This window comes from Hyla sarda, chromosome 1, assembly GCF_029499605.1.
Source record: "Hyla sarda isolate aHylSar1 chromosome 1, aHylSar1.hap1, whole genome shotgun sequence".
NCBI classification, from domain to species: domain Eukaryota; kingdom Metazoa; phylum Chordata; class Amphibia; order Anura; family Hylidae; genus Hyla; species Hyla sarda.
The window spans coordinates 575299672-575323062 of record NC_079189.1 but is presented as its reverse complement, the minus strand read 5'-3'; the positions used below and the strand labels follow the sequence as shown (position 1 = coordinate 575323062).

Genomic DNA, 23391 nt, shown 5'->3' with positions numbered 1-23391 from the left:
AGGGGTTTGATTTTAGTACTTACCTGCTAGAACTGGGTATTTCCTGTTTGATTGTGTTCTCTAAACTACACATCCCACAGTTCCATGCTTGAAAGTCTGAGGTCACTTTCCTTCCTCCCACAGATCAGCCACCCCACCCATTCAAACCCAGTGTTTTCTAACTAGGGGGCCTACAGCTGTTGAAAAATTTAAACAGGACAGGCTCCCTCTGATCACCTGACTAGTGATGTCAGGTCTCGACGCAGTGCAACCTGGGAAATCCATAGACATGAGTAATTCTGTATGATGTTAAAAATAAATATTGGGGCGATAATCACAGAAGAATTGCGAGATCATCACACACATCTCGTTCTGTGCATCCAGCAGCCGGATCCCTGCCAGGCCTGTGCCGTGCCCCATTCATTTTAAAGGGGTACTCCGGTGGAAAACACATTTTTTTTCTAAACAACTGGTGGCAGAAAGTTATACAGATTTGTAAATTACTTATATTTAAAAAAAAATCTTAATCCTTCCTGGACTTATTAGCTGCTGTATGCTCCAGAGGAAGATGTATAGTTACTTTCTGTCTGACCACAGTGCTCTCTGCTGCCACCTCTGTCCATGCTAGGAACTGTGCAGAGCAGGATAGGTTTTCTATGGGGATTTGTTCCTGCTCTGGACAGTTCCTGACATGGACAGAGGTGTCAGCAGAGAGCACTGTGGTCAGACTGGAGAGAACTACACAACTTCCTCTGGAGCATACAGCAGCTGATAAGTACTGGAAGGATTAAGATTTTTAAATAGAAGTAATTTACAAATCTGTTTAACTTTTTGGCACCAGTTGATTAAAAAAAAGAAAATAAATAAATTCAACTGTAGTACCCCTTTAACGAGCCGACTGGTTTCGGCTAATTTTCCAGCTAAATCCAGTTTTCGAATCGGACTGAAAAGTGCAGTAAACCACATTTTACGGTCCAGGTCCAAAAACAGACAGGTCCAAAAAAACAAGTCACTAGCTGATTGAAATAAATGGGGTAGGGCGGAGATACACAGGGCAAGGATAAGACAGGAGGCGTTTTTGAAATTCTCCTGAAAGTTTCTATTCACTGACAGCAAAGGATACTTTAAAAATGGTGATGAAGTGAGACAGTGTACTCTCTTATCAACATTTAAAGTACACTAGAAAGTGGCAGAGCTGAGCTGTAAGCCAATGCAGAACAGGGTTTTCAAACCAGTGTGCATCCAGCTGGTCAAAAACTACAACTCCCAGCATGCCTGAACAGTCGTTTGTTGTTTGGGCAGGCTGGGAGTTGTAGTCTTGCAACAGCTGGAGGTTGGCAAGTCGGACAGCTCCCCCCCCAGCTGTTACAAAACTACAACTCCCAGCGTGCCCGGACAGCCAACGGCTGTCCGGGCATGCTGGGAGTTGTAGTTTTGCAACAGCTGGAGGGCTGCAGGTTGGACAAATCTTTCAATGTGTATCGATTGGGCCCTACAGCAAGCAGCCCATCCTCCGTCCATATAGGACATACATCAGGGATCTGTTTGCAGCGGATTACTTCTTTATGATTCGGAGTCGGAGCTTCAATTACCCGGAGAAATTCTTGGCCGGATCATAGTGAAAGTCGATACGAGTCAACGCAGCGAGCGCCAACACTCAGCAAACAACCACAAAAAAAAACAGACGAAAAACCACATACTTAATGGTACTGAATTATACTATGAGAGCTAGGAGGGGTCAATATAGACTTTGGCTGTCACCCTGCTTTCCCACACCCCTGATTGGCTGGGTTATATGTAGTGCCAGTGGCTAGATTGTTTTAGAAGTAAGCATTTTTTTTTCTCTTGTGAAGCAGTTATAGCATTGGTGGCTAGTTACCCAGCATTCCTAGGTCCCTGAAGGACAAGGCGATGTGGAAGAAGGGGGATGTACAACTGTAGGAACTAAGCCTCTATTCTCATAATATTTTTCAATCTGTCAAGTTTATACGTCGACTGATCACTGGATTGGCCGATATAGGCCGATATTCACGATTTTATAAGTTATCGGTATCGGCATCTAACCTTGCCAATAATGCGTCTTGCCCACGACATGCGGGCAACGGTGCTGCTGGCTGCTGTTTTGTATCTCCCACACAGCCACAGCAGTCCTGCAAGAGAACCGCAGTGGCTGCCTGGGAGAGAGGCGCTTTGAACTCTGGCGTGGTGCTGTTCACGTCTAAGCGCAGCAGCGCCCCGCTTGTCCTCAGTGCACAGAGCCCCGCTTGTCCTCAGTGCACAGCGCCCCGCTTGTCCTCAGTGCACAGCGCCCCGCTTGTCCTCAGTGCACAGAGCCCCGCTTGTCCTCAGTGCACAGAGCCCCGCTTGTCCTCAGTGCACAGAGCCCCGCTTGTCCTCAGTGCACAGAGCCCCGCTTGTCCTCAGTGCACAGAGCCCCGCTTGTCCTCAGTGCACAGAGCCCCGCTTGTCCTCAGTGCACAGAGCCCCGCTTGTCCTCAGTGCACAGAGCCCCGCTTGTCCTCAGTGCACAGAGCCCCGCTTGTCCTCAGTGCACAGAGCCCCGCTTGTCCTCAGTGCACAGAGCCCCGCTTGTCCTCAGTGCACAGAGCCCCGCTTGTCCTCAGTGCACAGAGCCCCGCTTGTCCTCAGTGCACAGAGCCCCGCTTGTCCTCAGTGCACAGAGCCCCGCTTGTCCTCAGTGCACAGAGCCCCGCTTGCCCTCAGTGCACAGAGCCCCGCTTGTCCTCAGTGCACAGAGCCCCGCTTGCCCTCAGTGCACATGGCCCTGCTTTAAAATGCCCAAAAATTTTCATGCACGAATATCGGTGTAAGTTATCAGCTCTAAAATCAATATTATCGGTCGATCCCGAAAATATATATAATTTATTTTTATATATTTTTTTCCCCTCAAAGAAATACAGCACTACTTCACCACTCCATTCCCGCTGCCAGCGGCCCCGATGCGATCACAGTCCAAGCAGATATAAACAACAATGGCGCAGCACTCCAGTGCACAAAATTAGTATTTATTTCCTCATGTCACAGAAAAACAGCAACGTTTCAGCTCCTCAATGGAGCCTTTTTTCCAGCATGGAGATACATCAAAATAGGAGGGTCTATATACCAGTGAATTCATTAACAATCATTAAGTAATAATCCATAAAATCATGAATAATTTAAATACAATACAAAAAGTGCATAGTGCATGTAAACAAATGGTACATAATGAAGTGCAAAATATTCATTTTGTGGGTTAATATACAAGGCTTGAAATATAATGCTCCATATTTATTAACAATAATGTTTCACAGCTGCGCAGCATATACAATCAGATGATATGTACTAAAAGTCAGGAGCCACTTACCCGCTCTGTATATTAAAGGGGTATTCCAGGAAAAAAACTTTTATATATCTCAACTGGCTCCAGAAAGTTAAACAGATTTGTAAATTACTTCTAATAAAAAATCTTAATCCTTTCAATAATTATCAGCTGCTGAAGTTGAGTTGTTGTTTTCTGTCTGGCAACAGTGCTCTCTGCTGACATCTCTGCTTGTCTCGGGAACTGCACAGAGTAGAAGAGGTTTGCTATGGGGAATTGCTCCTAAACTGGGCAGTTTCCGAGACACATGTCATCAGAGAGCACTTAGACAGAAAAGAACAACTCAACTTCAGCAGCTCATAAGTACTGAAAGGATGAAGATTTTTTAATAGAAGTAATTTACAAATCTGTTTAACTTTCTGGAGCCAGATGATATATAAAAATGATATGATGATATTTTTTTTCCTGGATAACCCCTTTAAAGATGGCCATATCTGGCTTGTAAACAGAGACTGCCCATCAGTGTAAGTTCCGTGTAGCCCGGCTTCCGGGACACGCGACGTACCACATGACTGCGAGTCACGTGATAAGCTACATGATCGGTAGATTGTCATCCAGCTTTCCAAGGTGCCAAAAAAGGAAAAGTTTAGAGAGAGAGGAGGAGATATACTGCTTCATAACTAAACATGTTTACTGTTCAGGACTGTAGATAAGCTGTATAACCTTTCATCGGCGAGCTGTGAGAACATGATTGTGGCGGCATTCAGCTTTCCCAGACCCCTAAATGGCAAGGTGAAGCTGATATAGGCACAGGTGGTGTATTGCTGAACAGCTGTCATGCAGCTTTCCCACATAAAGATATGACTAGTACTCGGCTGTATATGACTTGGGCTCCTGTACTCTGGCGGGGTCACCCGCTGGGGTCATTCTCTAGGGGGTCCCGTATTCTGGGCCCCATTCTCTAGGGGGTCCCGTATTCTGGGCCCCATTCTCTAGGGGGTCCCGTATTCTGGGCCCCATTCTCTAGGGGGTCCCGTATTCTGGGCCCCATTCTCTAGGGGGTCCCGTATTCTGGGCCCCATTCTCTAGGGGGTCCCGTATTCTGGGCCCCATTCTCTAGGGGGTCCCGTATTCTGGGCCCCATTCTCTAGGGGGTCCCGTATTCTGGGCCCCATTCTCTAGGGGGTCCCGTATTCTGGGCCCCATTCTCTAGGGGGTCCCGTATTCTGGGCCCCATTCTCTAGGGGGTCCCGTATTCTGGGCCCCATTCTCTAGGGGGTCCCGTATTCTGGGCCCCATTCTCTAGGGGGTCCCGTATTCTGGGCCCCATTCTCTAGGGGGTCCCGTATTCTGGGGCTCATTCTCTAGGGGTCCTGTATTCTTGTGGTCATCACCTAAGTGTGACTTACTGCCCCCCCACTACTTACTTTACACTTGAAATGACAGCTGTCAACTTACAGCCGGTAAGTGGATGCAGAGTTGCAGAACAAGTCTTGACAGTGGCCCCCAGAGGCTATATATATTATCTGCCCCCCCAGGGGGTCGCCTGTGATACTTACTTCCAGTGTGGACCCAGAATGGGACAGTCCCATCCCCCTGCACCAGGTAGGGACCCTTGAAGCTGTACTTATACTCGAACCTGCGGTGAGGAGGCGTCTGTCCGGCCTGTCCCTCCTGAGCCCCGGCACAGCCAAGCAAGGAGAGGATGAGGAACGAGCAGAGCCCGGTCAGAGCTCGGAGATGCTGCCGCTGAATGGACATCGCCATCTTGGATAATGCTGACGTAGCCGCGACCCGACAGAACCCGCAGAGCCAACAGGGCGCTTTCTCATTGGCCGGCGGCTGGACCGGTGGGCGGGGCCAGACGCGTTGCCTAGCCGATCGTACGCTGACGCTATGCTACGAGGTGCTGTGTAGTCCTCCACACCTAGGGGTCGCTGTAAAGAAGCGCCGCACAGCCGATAGATTCTTCTAAATGGTGATACGTTATAGAATCTTCTGAAAGGAGAAAGCAGAAGTCTCTTAAAGGGACAGTGCACGTTGTTGTGGAGTGCAATACAGGCTGCTGTTTCCTGTTGTCAGTTCTTTTATGCAGGTGAGGGGCTGACCATTGTATTCATTCAAAGAAAAGATGTCCAGAAAAATGAAAAAAAAAATTAAACGGGCACTGTCATGAAGTACAAAAATTGATATGTTGTAGTACTTAAGCACTACAACATATCTCTAATATACTTTAATTAAAAAAAGTGATTTTAAACATGTTCAACCCCTTAAGGACCAGGCCATTTTACACCTTAAGGACCGGAGCGTTTTTTGCACATCTGACCACTGTCACTTTAAACATTAATAACTCTGGAATGCTTTTAGTTATCATTCTGATTCTGAGATTGTTTTTTCGTGACATATTCTACTTTAACATAGTGGTAAATTTTTGTGGTAACTTGCATCTTTTCATGGTGAAAAATCCCAAAATTTGATGAAAAAAATTAAAATTTTGCATTTTTCTAACTTTGAAGCTCTTTGCTTATAAGGAAAATGGATATTCCAAATAACTTTTTTTTTTAATTCACATTTCCAAAATGTCTACTTTATGTTTGCATCATAAAATTTATGAGTTTTTACTTTTGGAAAACACCAGAGGGCTTCAAAGTTCAGCAGCAATTTTCCAATTTTTCACAAAATTTTCAAACTCACTATTTTTCAGGGACCAGTTCAGTTTTGAAGTGGATTTGAAGGGTCTTCATATTAGAAATACCCCATAAAAGACCCCATTATAAAAGCTACACCCCCAAAGTAATCAAAATGACATTCAGTAAGTGTTTTAACCCTTTAGGTGTTTCACAGGAATAGCAGCAAAGTGAAGGAGAAAATTCACAATCTTCATTTTTTACACTCACATGTTCTTGTAGACCCAATTTTTGAATTTTTACAAGGGGTAAAAGGAGAAAATTTATACTCCTATTTGTAGCCAAATTTCTCTCGAGTAAGGACATACCCCATATGTCTATGTAAATTGTTCAGTGGGCGCAGTAGAGGGCTCAGAAGGAAAGGAGTGACAAGGGGATTTTGGAGAGAACATTTTTTTCAGATATGGTTTTTGGGGGGCATGTCACCTTTAGGAAGCCCCTATGGTGCCAAAACAGCAAAAAAAAACACATGGCCTACCATTTTGGAAACTAGACCCCTCGGGGAATGTAACAAGGGGTAAAGTAAGCCTTAATACCCCACAGGTGTTTCATGACTTTTGCAAATGTTAAAATTTTTATTTTTTTTTACATAAAATGCTTGTTTTCCCAAAAATTTTACATTTTTACAAAGGGTTAAAGCAGAAAATACCCCCCAAAATTTGAAGCACAATTTCTTCCGATTCAGAAAACACCCCATGTGGGGGTGATAAGTGCTGTGCTGGCACACTACAGGTCTCAGAAGAGGAGTAGTCACATTTGGCTTTTTGGAAGCAAATTTTGCTCTGGGGGCATGCCGCATTTAGGAAGCCCCTATGGTGCCAGGACAGCAAAAAAAAAACCCACATGGCATTATATTTTGGAAACTAGACCCCTTGGGGAACGTAACAAGGGGTAAAGGGAACCTTAATACCCCACAGGGGTTTCACGACTTTTGCATATGTAAAAAAAAAAAAATGTTTTCACAAAAATGTGGGTTTCCCCACAAATTTCAAATTTTTGCAAGGGTTAATAGTAGAAAAGACCCCCCAAAATTTGTAACCCCATCTCTTCTGAGTATCGAAGTACCCCATAAGTGGACGTCAAGTGCACTGCAGGAGCGCCACAATGCTCAGAAGAGAAGGAGTCACATTTGCAAACTTTGCTGAAATGGGGGGGACATGTCGCATTTAGGAAGCCCATATGGTGCCAGGACAGCAAAATACCCCCCACATGCCATACCATTTTGGAAACTAGACCCCTTGAGGAATGTAACAAGGGGTAAAGTAAGCCTTAATACCCCACAGGGGTTTCACCACTTTTGCATATGTAAAAAAATATTTTTTTTCACTAAAGTGTGTGTTTCCCCCCAAATTTTACATTTTTACAAGGGTTAATAGCAGAAAAGAAACCCCACAATTTGTAAATACATTTCTTTGGAGTAAGGACATACCTGATTTTTTGATGATTTAGGCTTGACGGGTGCACAGCAGGTCTTTCTTGAGTGGGAGCGCAGTCAGGGACCTTGAGCTTGATATGGAGCCAGGATATGGGACCCCCCTCAAGGAGCGCTAATGGGGGAGCACTGAGCCCTAAAATAGGGGAACACTATGGGGGACAACGGGCCATAACTGAGGTAGACAGGTGGGGTACACAGAGGCCCGTAATATGGGGTACAGTGGGCCAGAAAATTATAAAACATAATAAAACAGGATATGTTCCCATAATGATGACCCAGAGCACAGCCAAAACTAAAAAAATATGCCCGCCCCAAACCCTATGCTCTGAATCATCATTCTGGGAATGTGACGTGTGTGGCCGTCCCTAACCTGTTGCCTCAAATGCGCACCCGCTCAGGTGGAGAGAGAGCGCTGCGCATTTGAGGCAACATAAAAAGTCCCCGATGATAGTGACTCAGTGACCTATGACCCATTTTTGAAAAAACACCCCCAGAGGTCTTATCAGATTTTTTTATTTTTTTTAAAAGTTTTTTTTGGGGCAATTTAGTGATTTATGGGGGTTAAATTTTGGAATGTACTCTGGACTTGGTACATTGGTCAAATTATGGAAAATTCAAATGAAAAGGGAAAATTTAGGGCTCCATGGAAGTGTGATACTCCCTGAAGCAGCCTATGCAGAGGCCCGGATTATCTGGGCAAGTGTCACATTGATATGTGGTGTCCTTGCGCATCCCCTTCCTGAAACACACTCTGCATTTTTTCTGGGTTCGTCCCTTCTTTCCAGTGGGGGGATCACACCTGGAAAGTGCTGGCCGGGAACGATCCTGGTGCCTATAACTCCAGACCCTTGGGAAGTCCGGCCTGCTCTTTCCCGGTCAGCAAAGATCAGGAACCTTAGGACTTCTTCTTGGTACTGGAGGAATGTCCCTGTGTTGCCAGCGTACTGGGATAGTACAAAAGCGTTGTACATGGCAACCTGTACCAAGTAGACCGCAACTTTTTTGTACCATGCCCGTGTTTTCCGCATGGCGTTGTATGGCTTGAGGACTTGATCTGAGAGATCAACTCCCCCCATATACCGATTGTAGTCCAGAATACAATCGGGCTTAAGGACCGGTCCCACGGTACCTCGCACAGGGACAGGGGTGCTGCCATTCCCATGAATAGTGGTCAGCATAAGGACATCCCTCTTATCCTTATACTTCACCAACAACAGGTTATCATGGGTCACGGCAAGGGACTCACCCTTGGGAATAGGCGTCTTGACCAAATTTAGAGGGATTCCTCTCTGGTTTTTCCGCACGGTCCCACAAGCGGACGTGGATCTGGCGGCAAGGGATGTGAAGAGAGGGATGCTGGTATAAAAGTTGTCCACGTATACGTGGAAACCCTTATCCAGCAATGGGTGCATAAGGTCCCAAACGATTTTCCCGCTAACACCCAGAGTGGGGGAACAATCTGGGGGTTCAATACGGGAATCTCGTCCCTCATATACTCTAAACCTGCAAGTGTACCCGGAGGTACTCTCGCAGAGTTTATAGAGCTTCACGCCATACCGCGTCCGCTTCGAGGGAATATACTGGCGGAAGATGAGTCTCCCCTTAAAACTGATGAGAGACTCATCTACCGAGAGGTCCCTGAGCGGTACGTAGGCCTCCAAAAAGTCTCAGGGTATGGGAATAGATTTAAAAGCCTCGCGCGTGGCTAACGTAGTACTGCGCAGGCGCAGCACTATGCAAATAGCGTAGGGCTGACGTAGGCAGCGCTAGGGGCCTGGCGTTAGCCCTACGCTATTTGCGTAGTACTGTGCATGCGCAGTACTACGTTAGCTGCGCGCGAGGCTTTTAAATCTGTTCCCGTACCCTGACAGCTGACAGGGACGGGGAACAGAGCCGCGCTCGGCATTCTTGTGACACCGCTAGTGGGCACAGGGACCCCGCTAGCATTGATGGTAGTGATTGCGCTCGCGGGGGGCACATTTGACACTGCTAGTGGGCACAGGGACCCCGCTAGCGGTGATGGTAGCGTTCGCGCTCGCGGGGGGCACATTTGACACCGCTAGTGTGCACAGGGACCCCGCTAGCGGTGATGGTAGCGCTCGTGCTCGCGGGAGGCATTCTTGTGACACTATGACATGAGACAATAGGGTGCCTTCAGCTGTTTCACAACTACAATTCTCAGCATGGCCTGACAGCTAATAGCAATCATTGCATGCTGGGAGTTGTAGTTTGGAAACAGCTGGAGGCACCCTATTAGATAAATAACACTCATGCATTGACGATGTGAGGGCGGAAGCAAGCGCCCAGCAAGGCATCAGTGACGTCACGCCTGCTGGGAAGCACTGCTTCCTGCCCTGCTTTATAGAGCAGATTTAGAAGCACTATCATCATCCACCCTCCCCCCCTCCCGTATACAGGACCCTGGTAGTCAGCAACAAGGGGGCGTGCCCGACCACCGCATGACGGGCAGCCGACACACCCCCTTAATACATCTCTATGGGAGAGCCGAAGCGCTGCATTCGGCCCCGTACGGCCCCGAGATCTTGGGGTTCCTCAGCAGTCAGACCCCCGTGATCTGAAACATCCCCTATCCTCTGTGGACCAGGCCAATTTTATTTTTGCATTTTTGCTTTTTCCTCCTGTCCTTCTAAAAATGATAAATCTTTTATATTTTCATCCACAGACCCATATGAGGGCTTGTTTTTTGCATGAGCAATTTTACTTTGTAATGACATCACTCATTTTACCATAAAATGTATGGCACAACCAAAAAAATACTATTTATGTGGGGATATTTATAAGAAAACCGCAATTTAACAAATTTTAGAAGATTTTGCTTTCACGTACATTTTATGGTAAGAATGACATGTTTTCTTTATTCTGTGGGTCAATACGATTAAAATGATGCCCATGTTATATGCTTTTCTATAATTGTACCACTTTAAAAAAATCTCAAACTATTTTGACAAAATTAGTATGTTTGAAATTGCCCTAATTTGACCACCTATAATTTATTTCTTCTTCTTATTTTTCTGTATATGGGGGCGGTATGAGGGCTCATTTTTTGCGCTGTGATCTGTAGTTTTTATCGGTACCACTTTTGCTTATATTTTACTTTTCAATCATTTTTTTATAAAAAAAAAATTTGGAATAAAATGTGACAAAAAATCAGCAATATTGGGCTTTTTTTTTTTTTTTTACGTTTACGCCGTTCACCATACGGGATAATTAACATTATATTTTGATAGTTCGGACTTTTACGCACGTGGCAATCCCAAATATGTTTATTAGTTCAGTTTTTTTACGCTTTTTGGGGGTAAAATGAGAAAAAGGGACAATTTGCTATTTTATTGGGGAGGGGATTTTTCACATTTTTTTAACTTTATTTATTTATTTTTTTAAACTTTTTTTTACATTTTTTATGCTCCCTTATGGGACTATTTACTGCAATCAGTTGATTGCTAATACTGTTCAATGCTAGGCATGGGGCGTAGCACTGATCAGTATTATGGTTGATCTTCTGCTCTGGTCTGCTCGATCTCAGACCGGAGCAGCAGAAGACCCCAGGAGATGGCCGGAGGCCAATTACAGGACCTCCGTTCGCCATGCTGGATGATCCATTTATAGTGCTGCACTGCCGCAGATGCTGTGATCTGTATTATCATGGCATCTAAGGGTTTAGAGGGGTTCTCCGCTGCTTAAACATCTTATTCCCTATCCAAAGGATAGGGGATAAGATGCCTGATCGCGGGAGTCCCGCCGCTGGGGACCCCCGGGATCATGCACGCGGCACCCCGTTTGTAATCAGTCCCCGGAGCTTGTTCGCTCTGGGACTGCTTACCGGCGACTACAGGGCGGGCGGCGTGTGACGTCACTCTCCGCCCCTCAATGCAAGCCTACGGGAGGGGGCGTGATAGCTATTGCATTGCGGGGACTCCCGCGATCAGGCATCTTATCCCCTATCCTTTGGATAGGGGATAAGATGTTTAAGCACCAGAGAACCCCTTTAATGGCAGACATCAGTGTGATCGCTGCTGTCAGCAGCCAGGGACCTGCCGCACGTGATACAAGCACTGGTCTGATGCTCGCGGTCATTACTTGGCGTAAATGTACGTCATGGTGCGCTACTACCACCGCATCATGACATACATTTACCTCCATTGTCCTTAAGGGGTTAAAATAGTAAACATGTTTGGAGATAATGAAACCTATTAGGGACATGTGTGCAGCCCCTGTGGAGAAGGAGGCCCGGATTGTTCCGGATAATCATTAGACTTGTTGTGTTTTTTTTTTTTTTTTACCTATAAAAAAGCCCACTTATTTTGCACTCTCAAGATGCATTTTTAACCCCTTCACGACGAGCGACGTACATGTACGGCGCCCCGAAGTGTCACTTGGCGCGCGGCGACATACATGTACGTCTTGGGGTTCCGGGAGCGCAGCGTCACCGGTAGCGGTGATCGGGCCGGGATGACTGCTGTTATCTAACAGCAGGCATCCCGGCACATCGCCGAGGGGGGTCCTGAGACCCCCCATGACCGCGATGCACGCAAATCGCAGGTCAATTCAGACCTGTGATCTGCGCGATTACGGGTCATACGGATCACTGGTGACCCGGAAAATAAGGGGTAGGAGTTTGGTGGCAGGGGTGCCACCCCTCCTATCCCTGCTATTGGTCGGCCGAGCAACCGACCGATAGCAGACCGGGGGAGGGGGGGGTTAAAGTTCGGTTCCCCCGCTTTGCCCACCTATCGGTGTCCGGGCAAAACTGGGGAACCGTCCAGGGAGGGTCGGCGCCGAAGGTCCCTTACCTGGATCCCGGATCCCCGTTCGTGACGGCAGCGGCAGCAATACTTCTGGGTCCTGCTAGGTGAGTTGTTGCCTAGCAACATCTGGAGGGCCACAGTTTACAGTGGTCTCTAAACCGTGGCCCTCCAGATGTTGCAAAACTACAACTCCCAGCATGCCCAGACAGCTGTTTGCTGTGTGGGCATGCTGGGTCTTGTAGTTTGGCAATATTTAGAGAGGTTCAGGTTGTAGATCACTAAGTGGTCTCAAACTGTAGCCCTCCAGATGTTGCAAAACTACAACTCTCAGCATGCCTAGACAGCAGTTTGCTGTCTGGGCATGCTGCGAGTTGTAGTTTTGCAACATCTGGAGGGCCACAGTTCTGAGACCACTGGACAGTGATTTACAACCTGAACCCCTCTAAATCTTGCAAAACTACAACTCCCAGCATTCAGGAACAGCATAAGGCTGTCTTGGCATGCTGGGAGTTGTACTTGCGTGCCACCTGCCATTGCATAACTACATCTCCCAGCATGCCCTTCCGCAATTAGTACATGCTGGAAGTTGTAGTTTTGCAACAGCTGGAGGCACACTGGTTGGAAAATACTGAGTTAGGTCATAGAACCTAACTCAAGGTTTTCCAGCCAGTGTGCCTCCAGCTGTTGCAAAACTACAACTCCCAGCATGCATGGTCTGTCAGTGCATGCTGGGAGTTGTAGTTTTGACCCCCCTCCCATGTGAATGTACAGGCTACATTCACACTGGCGGCAGATTACAGTGAGTTCCCCGCTACAAATTTGAGCTGCGGCAAATTTTCCAAGCAGCTCAAACTCCTAGCGGGAGACTCAGTGTAATCTGCCTCCAGTGTGAATGTACCCTAAAAACACTACACTACACTAACATAAAATAAAGAGTAAAACACTACATATACACATGTACACTGCCCCCCCACCACCCCCCTCCCCAATAAAAATGAAAAACGTATTGTACGGCAGTGTTTCTAAGATGGAGCCTTCAGCTGTTGCAAAACAAAAACTCCCAGCATTTCTGGACAGCAATTGACTGTCCAAGCATGCTGGGAGTTTAGCAACAGCTGGAGGCACCCTGTTTGGGAATCACTGGCATAGAATACCCCTATGTCTACCCCTATGCAAGTCCCCAATTCAGGCCTCAAATGCGCATGGCGCTCTCACTTTGGAGCCCTGTCATATTTCAAGGCAACAGTTTAGGGCCACATATGGGGTATCGCCGTACTCGGGAGAAATTGCCTAACAATTTTATTTTTATTTTTCTCCTTTTACCCCTTATGAAAAGGAACAGTTGGGGTCTACAATAAACATTTTTACACTAACATGCTGGTGTTGCCCTATACTTTTCATTTTCACAAGAGGTAAAAGGGAAAAACGCCCACCAAAATTTGTAACGCAATTTCTCCCGAGTACGGAGATACAGCATATGTCGGCGCAAAGTGCTCTGGGGGCACACAACAAGGCCCAGAAGGGAGAGTGCGCCATGTACATTTGAGGTGATTTGCTCAGGGGTGGCTGATTGTTACAGCGGTTCTGATAGACGCGGAAAAAAAACACACCCACATGTGACCCCATTTTGGAAACTACACCCCATCACGGAATGTAATAAGGGGTGCAGTGAGAAATTACACCCCACAGGTGTCTGACGGATCTTTGGAACAGTGGTCCGTGAAAAGGAAAAATTTTGCACAGCCCACTGTTCCAAAGATCTGTAAGTCACCAGTGGGGGGGTAAATGCTCACTGTACCCCTCATTACATTCTGTGAGGGGTCTAGTTTCCAAAATGGTATGCCATGTGGGTTTTTTTCTGCTGTCCTGGCACCATAGGGGCTTCCTAAATGCGACATGCCCCCCGAGCAAAATTTGCTCTCAAAAAGCCAAATATGACGCCTTCTCTTCTGAGCATTGTAGTTCGCCCGCAGTGCACTTCAGGTCCACTTATGGGGTACCTCCATACTCAGAAGAGATGGGGTTACAAATTTTGGGGGGTCTTTTCTGCTATTAACCCTTGCAAAAATGTGAAATTTGGGGGGAAACCCACATTTTAGTGAAATTTTTTATTTTTTTTTACATATGCAAAAGTCGTGAAACACCTGTGGGGTATTAAGGCTCACTTTATTCCTTGTTATGTTCCTCAGGGGGTCTAGTTTCCAAAATGGTATGCCATGTGTTTTTTGCTGTTCTGGCACCATAGGGGCTTCCTAAATGCGACATGCCCCCCAAAAACCATTTCAGAAAAACATACTCTCTAAAATCCCCTTGTCGCTCCTTCGCTTCTGAGCCCTCTACTGCACCCACCGAACACTTTACATAGACATATGAGGTATGTCCTTACTCGAGAGAAATTGGGCTACAAACATAAGTATACATTTTCTCCTTTTACCCCTTGTAAAAATTCAAAAATTGGGTCTACAAGAACATGCGAGTGTAAAAAATGAAGATTTTGAATTTTCTCCTTCACTTTGCTGCTTTTCCTGTGAAACACCTAAAGGGTTAAAACATTTACTGAATGTCATTTTGAATACTTTGGAGGGTGCAGTTTTTATAATGGGGTCATTTATGGGGTATTTCTAATATGAAGACCCTTCAAATCCACTTCAAACCTGAACTGGTCCCTGAAAAATTGTGAGTTTGCAAATTTTGTGAAAAATTGAAAAATTGCTGCTGAACTTTGAAGCCCTCTGGTGTCTTCCAAAAGTAAAAACTCGTCAATTTTATGATGCAAACATAAAGTAGACATATTGTATATGTGAATCCCAAAAAAAATTTATTTGGAATATCCATTTTCCTTACAAGCAGAGAGCTTCAAAGTTAGAAAAATGCTAAATTTTTTATTTTTTCATAAAATTTTGGGATTTTTCGCCAAGAAAGGATGCAAGTTACCACAAAAATTTTCAACTATGTTAAAGTAGAATATGTCACGAAAAAACAGTCTCAGAATCAGAATGATAACTAAAAGCATTCCAGAGTTATTAATGTTTAAAGTGACAGTGGTCAGATTTGCAAAAAAGGGCTTCGTCCTAGAGGTGAAAATGGGCTCCGTCCTTAACCCCTTAAGGACCGGGGTTTTTTCCGTTTTTGCATTTTCGTTTTTTCCTCCTTGCCTTTAAAAAATCATAACTCTTTCAATTTTGCACCTAAAAATCCATATGATGGCTTATTTTTTGCGCCACCAATTCTACTTTGTAATGACGTCAGTCATTTTGCCCAAAAATCTACGGTGAAATGGAAAAAAAAAATCATTGTGCGACAAAATTGAAAAAAAAACGCAGTTTTGTAACTTTTGGGGGCTTCCGTTTCTACGTAGTACATTTCTCGGTAAAAATGACACCTTATCTTTATTCTGTAGGTCCATACGATTAAAATGATACCCTACTTATATAGGTTTGATTTTGTCAGACTTCTGGAAAAAATCATAACTACATGCAGGAAAATTAATATGTTTAAAATTGTCATCCTCTGACCCCATTTTTCCATGTATGGGGCGGTATGAGGACTAATTTTTTGCGCCGTGATCTGAAGTTTTTAACGGTACCATTTTTGCATTGATAGGACTTATTGATCATTTTTAAATTACCGTATTTATCGGGGTATACCACGCACCGGCCTATAACACGCACCCTCATTTTACCAAGGATATTTGGGTAAAAAAAGTTATTTACCCAGATATCCATGGTAAAATGAGGGTGCGTGTGTGCGCGTGTATACCCCGATATACCCCCAGGAAAGGCAGGGGGAGAGAGGCCGTCGCTGCCCGCTTCTCTCCCCCTGCCTTTCCTGGGGTCTAGAGCGCTGCTGCCCGCCCTTCTCTCCCCCTGGCTATCGGCGCCGCTGCCCGTTCTGTCCCCCTGACTATCGGTGCCGGCGCCCCATTGCCGGCGCCGATAGCCAGGGGGAGAGAAGGGGCAGCGGCACCGATTGCCGGCGCCGCTGCCCCGTTGCCTCCCCCCATCCCCGGTGGCATAATTACCTGGTTCGGGTCCGCGCTGCTGCAGGCCTCCGGCGTGCGTCCCCAGCGTCGTTGCTATGCGCTGCACGGCGTGGCGCATGACGTCAGTGCGCCGCGCCGTGCATAGCAACGACACAGGGGACGCACGCCGGAGGCCTGCAGCAGCGCGGACCCGAACCAGGTAATTATGCCACCGGGGATGGGGGAGGCAACGGGGCAGCGGCGCCGGCAATGGGTGCCGCTGCCCCTTCTCTCCCCCTGGCTGTCGGCGCCGCTTCTCTCCCCCTGGCTATCGGTGCCGGCAATGGGGCGCCGGCACCGATAGTCAGGGGGACAGAACGGGCAGCGGCGCCGATAGCCAGGGGGTGAGAAGGGCCGGCAGCAGGGCTCTAGACCCCAGGGAAGGCAGGGGGAGAGAAGCGGGCATCGACGGCCTCTCTCCCCCTGCCTTTGCTGGGAGTGTATCGGCGAATAACACGCACATAGACTTTAGGCTAAAAATTTTAGCCTAAAAAGTGCGTGTTATACGCCGATAAATACGGTATATAAAAAGTGACCAAAAATGCACTATTTTGGACTTTGGAATTTTTTTGCGCGCACGCCATTGACCGAGCGGTTTAATTAATGAAATATTTTTATAATTCGGACATTTCCGCACGCGGTGATACCATATATGTTTATTTTTATTTACACTGTGTTTTTTTTTTTTTTATTGGAAAAGGGGGGTGATTCAAACTTTTAATAGGGGAGGAGTTAAATGACCTATAACACTGCACACACTGATCTTCATCATTGATCACTGGTTTCTCATAGGAAACCAGTGATCAACGATTCTGCCGCTTGACTGCTCATGCCTGGATCTCAGGCACTGAGCAATCATTCGGCGATCGGACAGCGAGGAGGCAGGAAAGGGCCCTCCCGCTGTCCTGTAAGCTGTTCGGGATGCCGCGATTAGCCGCGCCTATCCCGAACAGCCCGACTGAGCTAGCCGGCAACTTTCACTTTCGCTTTTAGCCGCTATTAGAGGCGGGTCCCGGCTTCACTATGACGCCAGGCCCGCCGTGATATGACGACTGTGTAACCCCGAGTTATATCAGGAGAGCAGGACCAAGGACGTACCTGTACGTCCTTGGTCCTTAAGGGGTTAAGGGGTTAATGGCTTAAAAAATGTAAAATAAACCATCATAAACGCCAAATTACTCCGAGCTGTTGCAAAACTACAACTCCCACCTTTTTTTTTAGGGAATTTGGGTAATCTTTCTACGATAGATTGTGCAGTGTGTATTTTTGCATTTTTTTTATGTGTCGGATTTGGTGGAATATTTCTTCCCGATGTCTATGTGCTGCTTTACCGTAGAGCACTCTTTCCTTTAGACATCGGTTTATCATCTGTGGCGTTTCATTTTGAATGCAAATAAAATGCGCAAGTGGTTTTTTTATTGCACATATATACAGGAGGACACGAACCAAGGTGTCTAAATGTCAGCCGAGATCGTGATGTTCACATTTCTGGCCACTTATTCTGCTTTTAGGTGTGCTTTTGATATTTGAAAAAGCAAAACATTAGCAAATGTTGTCAGATTTTTTGTCAGGTAATACTTAAGGGGGTATTCCAGGCCAAAACTTTTTTTTTATATATCAACTGGCTCCGGAAAGTTAAACAGATTTGTAAATTACTTCTATTAAAAAATCTTAATCCTTCCAATAGTTATAAGCTTCTGAAGTTGAGTTGTTGTTTTCTGACTAACTGCTCTCTGATGACTCACGTCCCGGGAGCTGTGCAGTTCCTATGGGGATATTCTCCCATCATGCACAGCTCCCGGGACGTGACATCATCATTGAGCAGTTAGACAGAAAACTTAAGAAGCTAATAACTATTGGAAGGATTAAGATTTTTTAATAGAAGTAATTTACAAATCTGTTTAACTTTCCGGAGCCAGTTGATATATATGAAAAAAGGTTTTGCCTGGAATACCCCTTTAATATATTTGTTAAGACTTATTTGTACACTACTAACCAAATGATAGAATGTATGTTGTGTGGGTGTCAAAATGTAAAAAAATAAAATACATTTTTTTTTTATACTGTTTAATGACACTAAAGTTTTACACTGCTTACCTTCCATTCTTTGTTAGCAAAAGTTAAGAAGTGGTGTTATTATGCAAACTGCGCCCACCTTCAACATTGCAGGTACATTATGCTGTAAGATTTATATAAGAATATCTTTTCTCTATCGGCTCCATTGGGGGACACAGACCGTGGGTGTATCTTGCTGTCTCTAGGAGGTGTGACACTATGGTAATAAAAAAAAGTCAGCTCCTCCCAGCAGGATACACCCGCCTTCAGGCTCTGAGCAAGTCAGTTTAAGCTTAGTGTCTGAAGGAGGTGGACTGGTCTGGGCTATCCAGACCAGGTCTTCTGTTTTTTATTTTCCTAGTATAGGGACGTGTTAGTTTTTTTATTCCTTTTTCTTTTCTGTTTTCAGGTGGGGACTCAGGGACTCCGGTTCCCTGTTTCCCCATTGTGAGTAAGGGGGCACAGACATTGCGTATTTGCGCTGTTAACCCCCCCTCACCAACGGTCAGCGCCTGGGTGGTACCTCATGGTTCCGGGTCCCCTTATGTCTCTGCTCGCCTCACTCGTGCATTGCTGCTAGGCGTGATGCAGGGACCATAGGCTGACTGAAGACTTCACTGAAGACTCCATTAGGTAAGTTCTTCTGACTGAGGTAAGTACTTTTCTCAACAGGTACGGACTTGCAACGGTATGGACTTGCAACCTCTGGAGACCCCCTGTTTTTGGCCCACCCTTCTTATGGAGCTGGCTTCTACAAGGGCTTAATTTTTATTCTGGGGGAGCAGTGGCACTAAGGGGGCAGTAAATTGGGGCTCTTCACTTTATATCTGTGTGTGGGGCTTTTCACATATATGTGTGTGTGTGTGTTAGTGCACTATGTCCTCAGCGCCTTATATGCGGCTGTCAGCCGCGGCGCTGCTACGGGTCGGGCGCTCTCAGCGCCGGCTTTACTTTCACTTTGTTCACAGCGCCTTATACGCGGCTGACGGCCGCGGCGCTGGTATGAGCCGGGCGCTTTACCGCCGGCTTAGTCTCTCTTTTTCCGGCAGTCTCTGCCGGCGTTAGGCCGACCGCTCTCCCCCCCGAGCGCATCTGCGACCGACAGGTGCGCTCGAGATGATTAGCGGCCGCCATTACAGTTCTTCTAGGCCGGTCTATAGCTCCGCCCACAGGGCTGGGAGATCTCGTAGGTGCCGAAGTAGCCTCCAATCAGCGTCGTGGGTGCAAATTTCAGTATGAAGGGGTCAGTTAGTTAGTGCCTAGCTTCGGGCACGCCCCTCTCTTCCTATTGGCTGGCCTGTTCCTCCACTATAGCTGCACGGAGCGAGCTCTCCTCTCTGCAGCTGACAGGGGACACAACCTTTTTTTTTCTCTTTATGTCCGTACCCAGGGCTGTTCCTCCCTCTAAACAGAAACCTGGAAGCTCAGTGACTTACTATGTCTGTAAGCACTGTAATACCAAGATGTCTGGCTCTGCTGAGCCCACTTGCCCTTCCTGCTCCACTGCTCCCCCAGACCACCCGGTGCCCCCTGATGCCCCTTCGGTCCGGTGGGTTCAGCCACTCCTCCAGCCTAGGTTTCTTCCCTGACCCAGTATATGGCTGACTTGACCCAAGTCTCCCGTTCGGTGGCTGAGGCCTCCCGGGAAATGGTGTCCACCTTGAAGGGGTCTTCCCTGCGCAGGACCTCTGTGAGGGCCCGCTCTTCGTCTCCTCGTACTTCACGCTCTGACAAGCATGCTAGGGGTGCCTCGTCTGACTCTTCCATTGAGTATTCAGATAGACGTGAGCATTCCCCTCGCGGGTCCCGCCTCCCCCTATCATCTGGGCACAAACGTCGCTCCTCCAGAGGACGTTCTCGGAGTCGCCGCTCTGCCACACCAGAGCCGCGTACCTGGTCTGGGTCACCCCCCTCCAGGTCTGCCTCTACTCATTCACATTCCCCTGGTGAACTAGTGGACGAGGCTTCCGAACCGGCATCTGATCCAGAGGACCGCTCGGACTCATTGCAACGGTGAACTCATTGGTGACTGCCATAAGAGACACCTTTCACTTGGAGGACCCAGGATCTTCGGATGTCAATCCAGAAGTATCCTTTCATCGTACTAAGCCAGCACCTAAAAGGTTCAGCTCTCACGCTGACTTTGATGACATTCTGGAATCTGCATGGAAATATCCAGACAAGAGATTCCCGGGAATCGAGACAATTCAAGAACGTTATCCATTTGAAAAGGACTTTGTTGCTAAGGTGGCTTCCCCTCCCTCTGTGGATCCACCAATCTCCCGGATCTCTAAGGCGACTACACTGCCTCTGGCAGATGCCGCTGCCTTCAAGGATCCCGCGGACAAGAAGGTAGAATCTTTAGCGAAGTTCGCTTCTGAAGCAGCTGGCTCTTCTCTTATTCACATCTTCGCCTCGACATGGGTGTCCAAGGCCCTGTCGGAGTGGTGCCAAAGGCTCCATCAGGATATCTTAGCGGGATTCCCCCTGTTACGCCGAGCGCTTCGGGTCCCCGCTCCTCCCCGGAGCGCTCGCCACATCCTCGCTACTGCAGCGCCCCGGTCAGATCCACTGACCGGGTGCGCTGCGATACCGCCTCCAGCCGGGATGCGATTCGCGATGCGGGTGGCGCCCGCTCGCGATGCGCACCCCGGCTCCCGTACCTGACTCGCTCTCCGTCGGTCCTGTCCCGGCGCGCGCGGCCCCGCTCCCTAGGGCGCGCGCGCGCCGGGTCTCTGCGATTTAAAGGGCCACTGCGCCGCTGATTGGCGCAGTTGGTCTAATTAGTGTGTTCACCTGTGCACTCCCTATGTATACCTCACTTCCCCTGCACTCCCTCGCCGGATCTTGTTGCCATCGTGCCAGTGAAAGCGTTCCCTTGTGTGTTCCTAGCCTGTGTTCCAGACCTCCTGCCGTTGCCCCTGACTACGATCCTTGCTGCCTGCCCCGACCTTCTGCTACGTCCGACCTTGCTCTTGTCTACTCCCTTGTACCGCGCCTATCTTCAGCAGTCAGAGAGGTTGAGCCGTTGCTAGTGGATACGACCTGGTTACTACCGCCGCTGCAAGACCATCCCGCTTTGCGGCGGACTCTGGTGAAAACCAGTAGTAACTTAGAACCGGTCCACTAGCACGGTCCACGCCAATCCCTCTCTGGCACAGAGGATCCACCTCCTGCCAGCCGAATCGTGACAGTAGATCCGGCCATGGATCCCGCTGAAGTTCCACTGCCAGATGTCGCCGACCTCACCACGGTGGTCGCCCAGCAGTCGCAACAGATAGCGCAACAAGGCCACCAGCTGTCTCAACTGACCGTGATGCTACAGCAGCTACTACCACAGCTTCAGCAATCATCTCCTCCGCCAGCTCCTGCACCTCCTCCGCAGCGAGTGGCCGCTTCCGGCCTACGACTTTCCTTGCCGGATAAATTTGATGGGGACTCTAAGTTTTGCCGTGGCTTTCTTTCACAATGTTCCCTGCACTTGGAGATGATGTCGGACCAGTTTCCTACTGAAAGGTCTAAGGTGGCTTTCGTAGTCAGCCTTCTGTCTGGGAAAGCTCTGTCATGGGCCACACCGCTCTGGGACCGCAATGACCCCGTCACTGCCTCTGTACACTCCTTCTTCTCGGAAATTCGAAGTGTCTTTGAGGAACCTGCCCGAGCCTCTTCTGCTGAGACTGCCCTGCTGAACCTGGTCCAGGGTAATTCTTCCGTTGGCGAGTACGCCATCCAATTCCGTACTCTTGCTTCCGAATTATCCTGGAATAATGAGGCCCTCTGCGCGACCTTTAAAAAAGGCCTATCCAGCAACATTAAAGATGTTCTGGCCGCACGAGAAATTCCTGCTAACCTACATGAACTCATTCATCTTGCCACTCGCATTGACATGCGTTTTTCCGAAAGGCGTCAGGAGCTCCGCCAGGATATGGACTTTGTTCGCACGAGGCGTTTTTTCTCCACGGCTCCTCTCTCCTCTGGTCCTCTGCAATCCGTTCCTGTGCCTCCCGCCGTGGAGGCTATGCAAGTTGACCGGTCTCGCTTGACACCTCAAGAGAGGACACGACGCCGCATGGAGAATCTTTGCCTGTACTGTGCCGGTACCGAACACTTCCTGAAGGATTGTCCTATCCGTCCTCCCCGCCTGGAAAGACGTACGCTGACTCCGCACAAAGGTGACACAGTTCTTGATGTCAACTCTGCTTCTCCACGCCTTACTGTGCCTGTGCGGATATCTGCCTCTACCTTCTCCTTCTCTACTAAGGCCTTCTTGGATTCCGGATCTGCAGGAAATTTTATTTTGGCCTCTCTCATCAACAGGTTCAACATCCCTGTGACCAGTCTCGCCAGACCCCTCTACATCAATTGTGTTAACAATGAAAGATTGGACTGTGCCGTGCGTTACCGCACGGAACCCCTCCTAATGTGCATCGGACCTCATCACGAAAAAATTGAGTTTTTGGTCCTCTCCAATTGCACTTCCGAAATTCTCCTTGGACTACCGTGGCTTCAACGCCATTCCCCAACCCTTGATTGGTCCACAGGAGAGATCAAGAGCTGGGGTACTTCTTGTTTCAAGGACTGTCTTAAACCGGTTCCCAGTACTCCCTGCCGTGACCCTGTGGTTCCTCCTGTAACCGGTCTCCCTAAGGCTTATATGGACTATGCTGACGTATTTTGCAAAAAGCAAGCTGAGACTTTACCCCCTCACAGGCCTTTTGACTGTCCTATTGACCTCCTCCCGGGCACTACTCCACCCCGGGGCAGAATTTACCCTCTGTCCGCCCCAGAGAGGGGTTTATCCGCAAATCCTCCTCTCCTGCTGGAGCTGGATTTTTCTTTGTGTCCAAAAAAGATGGCTCCCTACGTCCTTGCATTGATTACCGCGGACTTAATAAAATCACGGTAAAGTACCGCTACCCCCTACCTCTTATCTCTGAACTCTTTGATCGCCTTCAAGGTGCCCACATCTTTACCAAACTGGACTTAAGAGGTGCATATAATCTCATCCGCATCAGGGAGGGGGACGAATGGAAAACTGCATTTAACACCAGAGATGGACACTTTGAGTATCTGGTCATGCCCTTTGGCCTGTGCAACGCCCCTGCCGTCTTCCAAGACTTTGTTAATGA

The 23391-nt window shown here is 47.8% G+C and overlaps 1 protein-coding gene and 1 long non-coding RNA gene across 2 annotated transcripts in view; one reads left to right on the top strand and one right to left on the bottom strand.

The window, feature by feature from the left end:
- Nucleotides 1-5190, bottom strand: part of LMAN1 (lectin, mannose binding 1) — a 50500-nt gene extending 45310 nt beyond the window's left edge. Inside the window, exon 1 of the mRNA XM_056544284.1 lies at nucleotides 4858-5190. Coding sequence (XP_056400259.1) covers nucleotides 4858-5065 — 208 coding nt within the window. The 5' untranslated portion in view covers nucleotides 5066-5190. The remainder of the gene's footprint in view (nucleotides 1-4857) is intronic.
- Nucleotides 5191-5286: 96 nt separating this feature from the next.
- LOC130294470 (uncharacterized) overlaps nucleotides 5287-23391 on the top strand; it is a 70696-nt gene continuing 52591 nt past the window's right edge. The window contains exon 1 of the long non-coding RNA XR_008848511.1: nucleotides 5287-5393. This is a non-coding gene — a long non-coding RNA (uncharacterized LOC130294470). The remainder of the gene's footprint in view (nucleotides 5394-23391) is intronic.